General features: G+C 44.9%; 1 protein-coding gene across 3 annotated transcripts in view; it reads right to left on the bottom strand.

Moving 5' to 3' along the window:
• vwa5b2 (von Willebrand factor A domain containing 5B2) overlaps positions 1-11,094 on the bottom strand; it is a 35,786-nt gene that overhangs the window by 1,369 nt on the left and 23,323 nt on the right. For all 3 annotated transcript variants that reach the window (XM_031806502.1, XM_020453442.2, XM_020453443.1), the window contains 12 exons: positions 10,664-10,774; positions 9,287-9,489; positions 6,991-7,105; positions 6,601-6,786; positions 6,263-6,479; positions 5,790-6,115; positions 5,456-5,693; positions 4,987-5,334; positions 3,792-3,929; positions 3,340-3,468; positions 3,014-3,064; positions 2,618-2,853 (listed from right to left, as the gene is read on the bottom strand). In XM_031806502.1, the coding sequence (XP_031662362.1) occupies positions 2,618-2,853; positions 3,014-3,064; positions 3,340-3,468; positions 3,792-3,929; positions 4,987-5,334; positions 5,456-5,693; positions 5,790-6,115; positions 6,263-6,479; positions 6,601-6,786; positions 6,991-7,105; positions 9,287-9,489; positions 10,664-10,774 (2,298 nt within the window). The remainder of the gene's footprint in view (positions 1-2,617; positions 2,854-3,013; positions 3,065-3,339; positions 3,469-3,791; positions 3,930-4,986; positions 5,335-5,455; positions 5,694-5,789; positions 6,116-6,262; positions 6,480-6,600; positions 6,787-6,990; positions 7,106-9,286; positions 9,490-10,663; positions 10,775-11,094) is intronic.

The following is an 11,094-nucleotide window of genomic DNA, read 5'->3' as shown; positions in this document are numbered from 1 at the left end:
GGAGGAGATACCAGATACTAACTCTTAATTTGGGTATCCACCTCTAAATACTTCTTGTAGATTCATTATCGGTAGAGTACTTGAAGGGCATTTCCACCACTTTTCAATCTCATATTCATTATATCCAGCACCATACCATGGCCTACATATGTATAATTGACACACTGCTATGTTTTGTAGTACAAATATCAAATTAGAAAGTGCAATTTTGTTGTCATCAAAAGTAAAAACATTAAACAGTGATTTTGAAACACAGATCTCAGAGAACAGGAAAATGCTCTCCCCCTGGCTAGAAACTCGGTGCAGGTTTTGCAAATCATTTTCTATCCTTCTCAAGGATGTCACAGAGTAGGACTTTTTAGGAGCTTTTCTTTTTATTCACAGAACACGTCTTCAGACTTTCCCCACGTTGTTACGATACAGTCTTATTATAAAATTGATTAAATTGTTTCGCCCCCTCATCTACACACAATACCCCTTAATGACAACGCAAAACCAGGTTTTTATCAATTTCTGCAAAATTATAAAAAATTAAAAAACTTACCACATTTCCATAAGTATTCAGACTCTTTACTCAGTACTTTGTTGAAGCACTTTTAGCAGGGAATACAGCATCGAGTCTTCTTGGGTATGACACTACACGCTTGGCACACCTGTATTTGGGGAGTCTCTCCCATTCTTCTCTGCAGATCCTCTCAAGCTCTGTCAGGTTGGATGGGGAGCGTTGCTGCACAGCTATTTTCAGGTCTCTCCAGAGATGTTTGATCGGGTTCAAGTCCGGGCTCAGAGACTTGTTCCGATGCCACTCCTGCGTTGTCTTGGCTGTGTGCTTAGAGTCGTTGTCCTGTTGGAAGGTGAACCTTCACCCCAGTATGAGGTCCTGAGTGCTCTGGAGAAGGTTTTCATCAAGGATCTCCACGCACGCCTCCAACTCCATCATCAAGTTTGCAGATGATACAACAGAAGTAGGCTTGATTACCAACAACGATGAGACGGCCTACAGGGAGGAGATGAGGGTTCTCGGAGTGTGGTGTCAGGAAAATAACCTCTCACTCACCGTCAACAAAACAAAGATGATCGTGGACTTCAGGAAACATCAGAGGGAGCACCTCCCTATCCACATCGATGGGACAGCAGGGAAGGTGGAAAGTTTTAAGTTCCTCGGCGCACACATCACAGACAAACTGAAATGGTCCACCCGCACAGACAGTGTGGTGAAGAAGGCACAACAGTGCCTCTTCAACCTCAAGAGGCTGAAGAAATTTGGCTTGTCACCCAAAACCCTGACCAACCTTTACAGATGCACAAACGAGAGCATCCTGTCAGGCTGTATCATAGCCTGGTACAGCAACTGCACCGCCCTCAACCGCAAGGCTCTCCAGAGGGTGGTGGGGTCTGCACAACGCATCACCGGGGGCAAACTACCTGCCCTCCACGACACCTACAGCACCCGATGTCACAGGAAGGCCAAAAAGTTCACACCACTACCATCCAGAAGGCAAGGTGTGATCCACCTGTACACTGTACAGGTGCATCAAAGCTGGGACCGAGTGATTGAAAAACAGCTTCTATCTCAAGGCCATCTAACTGCTAAACAGCAACCACTAACTCAGAGAGGCTGCTGCCTACATTGAGACCCAATCACTGGCCACTTTAACAAATTAATCACTAGTCAGTTTAATAATGCCACTTTAATAATGTTTCCATACTCATCCCATATGTCCGTATATACTGTACCTTATACCATCTATTGCACCTTGCCTATGCCGCTCGTCCATCGCTCATCCATATACTTGTATACATATTCTCATTCACCCCTTTGGATTTGTGTGTATTAGGTAGTTGTTGTGGAATTGTTAGATTACTTGTTAGATATCACTGCACTGTCGGAACTAGAAACACAAGCATTTCCCTACACTCGCATTAACATCTGCTAACCACGTGTACGTTACCAATAAGATTTGCTTTGATTTATACCGACATTTCGCTTGTTTGACTGTCTTGCGGAGGGAATAACTACACTGTTTATACTGGTATGTAGATACTGGTATGATGCTGGAGATAATGAATATTAGGTTGAAAGGGCTGGATTTGCCCTTTAATACAATTGCACTAAGGGCTTGATTAAGTCAGATCCACTTTAGCCAACATCCACATGGCGGTTGTTTCGACAGTGTCGGAAGTGGAACTGCGTTAGAGCTGTCAAATCCACAAGTGGCTCCTGGGATTATACCTAAAGTGGACATTGCCATTGGCTGCATGGAGTCAATCCCATGTAAACTTGTTTACAAGTTCAAAAACTGCAATGTGAGATAATTTACACCTCAAATAGAATGATAGAAATCCTCATTATTTTTCCATTTCAGTGTCATTATTTCTATAGAACCTATACTTTCTCCTTCTGAACTCATAACACGAGTGGGACAGGTGTGGCTTTGTGACAATGACCGCAAGATCAGCTGCTCACCGATCTGACGGCTCCAATGCAGTTCCGACCACCACTATGCATGCGGGTGTCTGCTATCGTCGGTTAACGCTTGATCTGATTGAATCGAGGCCTAAGACCTTTCAGGCACAGACCGGATCTATTGTAATGATCGTATGACAGTGGTCTCACCAGAGGGAGGTAGTCTGGGGACTCCGTGTCTGTGCGTTTCTCTGCCTCAGCAGACAGACAGTGGCCCTTCAGAGGGGCCTGCTTCCCAGAGGAGTTAGATGACCTTAGTCTGCCCAGAGGGAATCTGGAGCCAAAGAACCTCTCCACAGACTTGCTCTCCACTGAGCGTTGGGAGCGGGTGGATGAGGTGCCGGACACGGCTGAGGGACTGGCAGGGTAGGGATTTCCCCCTGCACCTGAGAGAGAGGCACACAGGTGTGATCAACAGTAATGAATGGCTTTATTACAACAGGTTGTAAGAGGGGTTATAGTGAAACAAATCGTGAACTCGGATATTGAGTAATCGAGTGGATCGAAGTGTTCGGTTATAGATTCAGCCAATGTAATAGCACTTACTGCTGTCCCAAGACTTCAGACTGCATGGGGAGGCAGGAGTATCATCCCTGTCTGGGAAACAACCAAACAACATGTCTACTACAAGACCTGTAGTTCATTATTGTATGGAAATGCGTTACCCGTCAGGTAGCTTAAATGTCTGTAATGTTTATTTAAAAAAATAGATATATATAATGTCTTTAATGTAAATGTTAATTGTTTGTAATGTCTTTTTAGTTCTGTATCGGAACCCAGGTAGACTAGCTGACATCATGGCATTGACATATACATACCATTTGACCTCTGCAGGTTTACTAATGACTAGGATTATTGCATTGTAGGTTTACCTGTGGAGTTGCAGGTGTCCTCAAATTCCTCACTGTCTCTGCTGGAGGGGCGTCGACCCAGTCCCACAGAGTAGGCCCTCTGTCTGCGACTGCCTGCCTGGGAGCTCCGTCTGTTCCCCAAACGCAACCCTACACATGACGGGATACCAGTCACCACACACCACTGCTATCCAAACCATACTCCTCTGAGCCTGGTTCCTGTCTCTCTTTCTTCCTAGGTTCCTGCCTTGTAGAGAGTTTTTCCCATCCACTGTGCTTCTACATCTGCATTGCCTGCTCTTAGGGGTTTTGGGCTGGGTATCTGTAAAACACTTTGTGACAACTGCTGATGTAAGAAGGGCTGTATAAAATACATTTAGTTGTTTGAAATTTGATCGATACCGTTTAACAGACTGCATATTGTCAAATTAGGCCATGTGTTTTCAGGTTTGCTGTGACTGTGGAACTGTTACCGGTGTTTCTCACTTCCACAGTGTCTGATGGACCCTTGCTGGTGTTGGCGTCAGTGGCAGTAAAGGCTGTGTACGTACAGATGATGTTACAGCTCTTACTGGTCTGGATGGCTTTCATACGGTACCGCTTAGCAGGCCCTGTAAAACAAGTATACGGCATACAATCAATCATACACTTAGAGACAGGTATAATACAAAGCAGGATCAATTAGTTAGCCATCTAACTTTGATAAGCAACAAGAAATAACTATAGATTTTCTTGTTCATTATAAAAGCGAGACTTAGATACAGTCAGGTCTAAAGATGAGCAAAAAGACTACAAAATAAAACATAAAAATACTGAGCTATATTGGCAGCCCAATTCTGATATTTTCCCCAAATATTGTGGAAAGAGCTAATCTTTATTTAACTAGGCAAGTCAGTTAAGAACAAATTATTTTTTTCAATGACGGCCTAGGAACAGTGGGTTAACTGCCTTGTTCGGGGGCAGAACGGCAGATTTTTACCTTGTCAGCTCAGGGATTCGATCTTGCAACCTTTCGGTTACTAGTCCAACGCTCTAACCACGAGGCTACCTGCCTGTGGCAAGTGGTAGAAGATCAGAATTCAGCTGCCTGTGTAAACGCAGCCATTGTGTGCTCAAATAATAGGAAAATGATATTATTTTATACTACTACAATTGCTCAGAGAAAGAGATTTTGTACTTTTGTTCTCTCAAAACGATAGGGGTCAAAATGATTGGCACCCCTGTTTTCAAGACCATTGAAATAGTGTTGCATCCCTCCGACAGTTCCAGACACTCCCAGTTGTGCTGAAGCTGTTCTGGCTCCTGGTGCCAAATTCCCTGCTTCAGACACTTCGTGTTGGTGTTTCCTTTATTTTGGCAGTTACCTGTAGCTTACTATTTGTATGATTTATTTTACACAGTCTTTTTTGCTCATCTTTATCAAGTGTGCCAATAATTTCGGACCCTGCGTTTTCGTTTGTTGAATCAATTACACCATATCCATTTCAAGCTTATGTTTCAAAGAAATTAAGTTACAACAGAATATTTAGGCAAGTTAGCTGGCTAACTCTTTGATCCTGCTTTGTAGTATACCCCTTTGTACTCAACTAATCAAGGCTGAAACAAAACCCTGTACACCCTGTGACCTCCTCAATCCCAAAATGGAGGAACACTGGTGGAAACCCTCACCGTGCTCGATGTCACTCTCCTTCTCCGCCATCTTCTCAAAGTCCCTGATTGCAGAGCGAGCTGTCAGCTGGTGGATAATTTCCTCCCAGAGGTCTCCCCGTTCTCCTCCTCCCCCTTCTCCTCCTCCCCCGGATGTCCCTCCTGTCCCTTGGTCCTCAGGGGCCCAGAGTTGTGTCAGGTCCACGGTGACCTCCCAGGATACAGGCCTGCTTCCTAGGAGGCCGTGGATGAGGGAGCGGCACTGGGCAGGGGGCGTGGGGGGGTCGTCCGGGGGGGCGGCGGTAAACAGGTACTCCGGGTCAGTGAAGCTGTCCCAGTCCAGAGGAGAGACAGGGAACAGCAGGCCGTCTAGGAGGAGAGAAAGAGGGGTAGAAGGAGAGGGTTAGTGGATGGATGGAAAGTAGAGAGAAAGAGAGTGCGAGGGAGTTTAGTTTCAGACATCAGTCTAGAGGTGACGAAGTTAACCTACTGGAGTCAGTGAGGCTCCTGCGGGACAGCCCTCCTCTGGGTGTAGGCTGGTTCTCCCCATCGCTCTCCTCCAGCCTCCCCCCCACCGCCTGATCAAAGGAGACTCTCTCTAGTGCCCTCCGCAGGCGGTGCATGTCCAGCTCACCCTGGGGGGAGGAGAAACTCCTTGCAGACATGGCTGAGCGGGCCAATGCCCTCTGTCTCCTTCGAGATTCCTCCCCTCCACACAGACGCCCTGCCTGGATTGTGACAAGGGAAAACGAGTATACTGGGTTAAAACAACATTTACAGCAGTAACGTCTAATGACTACAGTATTGAGGTGGTTCAGTACTACCTTTTCTGACACGGAATCTGTATTCTCTGAGGAGGGGGGCTGTTGCCATGGCGACTCTCCCCAGCGGGACAGGGTGCTTCTCTGTTCGGGTGGAGCCATCTTCTCGAGGCCCTGCGGCAGGGACCCCGTGTCCAGGCACGGGATGGGGAGCAGATCAGTGGGGTAAGGGACTCCCATAGAGTCGGAGGTGGAGGTGGAGGGGGTGTGGGTGTAGGGCAGCCCCCTCTCACTGCTCAGAGAGCAGCGGGTCAGAACATACTGCTCCTGGATGTAAGAACTCTCCTGGATCCTACCACGAACATCACTGGACCATTCCACCTCTCCACCTGTGGATGAGATATCAGAGGAGAGCTTGGAACACAGCTATAATCATTGTGCTTCAGGTGTAATATGCACAAAGCCAAAGGAACCTTACAGGTTTTGGATTGAGGGAACTGAGTGACCGTGTCATTTCTTGAGTGTCAGTGTTTCACCTGTACTAGTCCCAGTGTCGGTGTCTTTGGCACAGGAGAACTCTGAGGAGATTTCCCGGGAGATTTCCCTCAGCGCCTCCTCTAGGTCTGCGCCTTCTGATGATGTAACCAGAGGGAGGAGCTCAGACACGGAGGGAGGGGACAGCTCGTCGTTGGATAGGCCGAACACAGAGCCCATCGAGCCCCGAGACAAGCCTTTATAGCCCCGACCACGCCCCTACAGAACACACAAGGCGAGAGAAGGTACTGAGTTTAATTTTGTATTCTGCACAGTTTACATGCTGTCCACAAGACAGGAACCTTGAAAGCCTTTCCAGAGTGGATAGTTGGACACTCACCTCAGTCTTCTTGCCTCTGAAGCTAGACACATCGTACAGGGTACAGTAGCCAATCAGGCGATTCCCCGGGTAAAGCGGAGGGATCTCATTGGGTGACAGGAGAGCCTCCATGTTATCAGGCAGGTACCAGTCTATACGTACATCTGTGAGGACTGGCTCAAAGGCCTTCTTCAGGGACTTTATCAGCTGAGGGATCAGTGATTAGTTAAACATTAGGGGTTAAAGGTTGATTCAAATGTGTTTTAATTTTTAGGTTGAGGAGGGAAGCGATAATCTTTGAATGTTAGAGTAGAGTGTTTGTCCCCAGTAGCCTACTACAGTATTTTCCCAAAGTGAAATTATTTAAATCGTTTACTTTCCCCACTAGGGGACAGTGATGTCGCTTCTCACCTTGGGCTGCAGCCTCTCCTCATCACCCAAGAACTCTGTGGTTCCACCTGTCACCTTGGCAACGCCCTGTAGGAGCCTCCTGCAGGCTCTGGGGCCCAGGCCAAGACCAAAGCACCTTGGATAATAATACAGTTTTTCTCAATTGCTAAAACACTAAAACCCATTGGCTGAACAAAGTTCTCAGTTGCCTGGACTCATTTAGCTAATTATGCAGTCTGTTGTCAATATCTTAAACCATTTCACATGGTAAAACACCATTTGCAGATCTCACTTAGACTTTTCAGCAAAACTCTAAACACATTCTCATTCTCAAAACACATTCTGCACTCTAATGCACATGTCATCCGTACTGGTAAACACATTCTGCACTCTAATGCACATGTCATCCGTACTGGTAAACACATTCTGCAGTCTAATGCACATGTCATCCGTACTGGTAAACACATTCTGCAGTCTAATGCACATGTCATCCATACTGGTAAACACATTCTGCACTCTAATGCACATGTCATCCATACTGGTAAACACATTCTGCACTCTAATGCACATGTCATCCATACTGGTAAACACATTCTGCACTCTAATGCACATGTCATCCATACTGGTAAACACATTCTGCACTCTAATGCACATGTCATCCGTACTGGTAAACACAAGTGGCAACAATCAAATACAAATAGAGAACATATGTCATTGATTCAACACAACCACTCAAAATTGATTTAACCTGTTTCAAATGATGCGACACAACCAATATAAGCCCGTTCAGAGAGCAAACAGGTTGTTGAAGGTGGGAAGGAGAAAGTCTGAGAATGGATACTGTAGTACAGTGCATTGTAGGCTGTATACTGTACAATGGACAAATTGTATGGCCCTGAACATTGTGCTTTCCATTTATTAACAGTACTGACTGCTCAATAGATTTTGACTGGTTGCAGGTTCATATCAACAAAGAACAAGAATTACAGTATCACGGAGACAAAGGACACGTTTGTGAGATGCAGGGTACAGTACTGTAAAAATAGGGGTACAAGGAGGAGGAAGAACAAAAAACAAAATTGCAAAGAGCAAAGCAGAGTAGTAATTTCTGATCCATTTTGAGCTACTATGATAGAACATTTTGTCGTTCATAAAAGGACAATGACGGAAATGTATGAATATTTATTTTGATTAAAAATGTACTTCTCCCTGAGAATTGTATGTTTTGAACAATGTGTTTTCTATTTTTTGGTGTATTGTTTACTGACTGCTGTTTACTGACTGTTTACTGACTGCTTGATAATGTATATCAGTTTGATCACTTTGTTTATGATTTGAGAGCAGTGTTTGATTTTGAACACAGCTAAAACTGTTCTGAGGCGAATATTTAATTTTGTAAGAGGAGTCAGGGGTTACGTAAATAGTGCTTGAAGATGAGGTTTTGTGTTTAATATTTTCAGGAAATGGAGCAAGGTTTCAAAAATTGTGTTTTAGCAATTGAGAAAAACTGTAAAATAACCTCTTATTCAGTTGAGAGAGAGAGAGAGAATCTATCGCAAATTTAGACAGATTTATTAGTTAGGGACTTTAAAACCAGGAGATCTATGATGGACTTACTGTGTCCTTCGTATCTAAACCTGAGTTATTAGCTACACACAGCAGTGTTGAACACAAGGAATCAAATGGCATTTCACTAATTGAATGGCTGAAAGGGCCACAGGCCAGACTAATTGAAAAAGCCAAGTGACAGACAGTGTGTTACTCTGCTCTGAATTCAGCTACGTCTGTCTGTCTGGCAGGGCAGACTCATTGTCCCACATGAATATCAATACACACACACACACACACACACGTGGGCTAGGGTTAGAGGTTGGAATCACATTTGTAATTTGACCGCTCCCTACGTACCTCCATCATCTTCTCTAACATGGCCAGTGTGCTGTCGGGGATAGCTGGGCTAACAGTAGAATACTAATGAAGGATAAATGGAGTTATTGTTGCACAATGCCCAGGGAGCTGGAAAGGGGGGGGGGCAGGCTAGACCAGAGTGGCGTGGCAGTAACTGCAGAGGGAAGCAATTAGTGGGATTAATGGGTGTGGCTTATATCTGATACTTCATACTGCATCAGCCACTCTCTTTCTAACTCTCTCTTTTTCTTGCTCTCTCTCCTTCCAAACACACAGACTTACACCGACACACTTTATAACCACAATATTCAGGGTTGAACCTACAGTACCACTTTTGATCACTACAGTAGGTTTTAAACGCTAAATGATCCCATTCCTACTCATTCTACCAGCCGCCGTCAGACAATACCTGGCAGCACAAGTGTTCCTGCGGACCAGCTCCAGCACCTTGCCCACACTGCTGACGCTGCCATCTGTGATGATGAACACCTGGCGGGGGCATGAGCGCTGCACAGGCTGCTGATACACCCAGGACAGCGCCCCCAGCAGGTTGGTTTCCCGCATGTCAGCCCTCATCTTGTGGATGTACTCACAGGACTGTGCCAAGGTCACCTGGGGAGAGGGGAGCAGAGCGGAGAGTAAGGGATAGGGGAGGGGAAGGACAGATAGGATTACAGCCTATTGGTTCATATTGATGGACACATTAGATAAGCAGTGTATGATCACCAAACTATTCTTCTAATTCTTTTAATCAATGAGGGGGCATGAAAACTTAAGGGTAGAATACATCTACTGTACACTAAATAATTGACAGAGGGATAGTATGATATGCATCAGATTGGGCGAGGAGAAATGAGGGGCACTTACGAGTTTCAATAAATCTCTTGTTATCTGTCTGGTAGAACGGGGTAAAAACCTTCCTATTGTTTGATATGTAAACATTGGAAGAGCTCAATTGATTTGAATTGGAATAAATCAAACAGACATAATCCTATATTTCTATTGACGTTAGAATGTAATCAAGCCCTGTCCAACCTGTAAGGGACTACAAACGTAGCAAAGCCCATAGTAGACCATCTTTGAACAACATTAACAGTGTAGGTCACCCAACGTCAGCACTTGCACCTGCCTAAACCCAAATCACAAAGGGGACACAAACACCCATGACAATCTGTGATTAATTAAACCAGACAGAGAGAGGGAGAGAGAACAGGTTAGGTGGCTATTGCTCATCCTCGTTTTTCTCATTATAATATGCATGAAAGGTCACCATATGTTGATTAACTGCTGTTTGTCCTTGCACAGCCCTGGTCTGGCTAAAACCTGATACTCAGCTGCTAGGGCAACCCTGGTGTGAGCTGACCTGGACTCTGAATGAGGTGGAACAGAGAGGGGGACAGGACAGAAGGTCCACAAGTGATTTATTTGTTTAAAGTTCATCAAGGTCCTGCTGAGAACACCTTGTCTGACTGAGCATGTTAAGCTCTTCACTTTAACATGGTTTGTAAGATCTTCATACATGTAAGGTTGGATGGAAGCTCATGGTTGCTCGGCAAATGGAGACCCATTGTCAAGGTTACACAGTATACTTCACATTCATTTGGCGATTGAGCCCTGAAGATTTCTTTTAATGCATATATATGGATCTACAATGGATCAGCATAACAGATTGTGGGGAATATCAGTGCAAGTCAATAATAGATTAATTCTTTGAGGTGTGAAAGCATCTGACAAACTTTGACTTTTTAGGGTGAACTATTCATTTGAGCTCTGACGTAGTACTTACATCTGTGCAGAGCTTGCTGGTGGTGAACAGGGCTTTGATGGTGGTGCCGAAGCCTATGATGTTGAGCATGGTGCCTGGAGGAAGACTCTTCAGAGCTACCACCATTGGTTCCTTGGGACAGGAAGTAGACATGGGTTTAGTATACCATCTATTGCACCTTGCCTATGTCGCTCGGCCATCGCTCATCCATATATTTATATGTACATATTCTTATTCACCCCTTTTAGATTTGTGTGTATTAGGTAGTTGTTGGGGAACTGTTAGATTACTTGTTAGATATTACTGCACTGTCGTAACCAGAAGCACAGCTTGGCACAGCTTGGAAAATTCCAGAAAATTATTTAATGGCTTTAGACGCTTCTGATAGGCTAATTTACATCATTTGAGTCAGCTGGAGGTGTACCTGTGGATGTATTTCAAGGCCTACCTTC

This window comes from Oncorhynchus kisutch, linkage group LG27, assembly GCF_002021735.2.
Source record: "Oncorhynchus kisutch isolate 150728-3 linkage group LG27, Okis_V2, whole genome shotgun sequence".
NCBI classification, from domain to species: Eukaryota; Metazoa; Chordata; class Actinopteri; order Salmoniformes; family Salmonidae; genus Oncorhynchus; species Oncorhynchus kisutch.
This window is presented reverse-complemented; position numbering and strand designations above follow the sequence as displayed.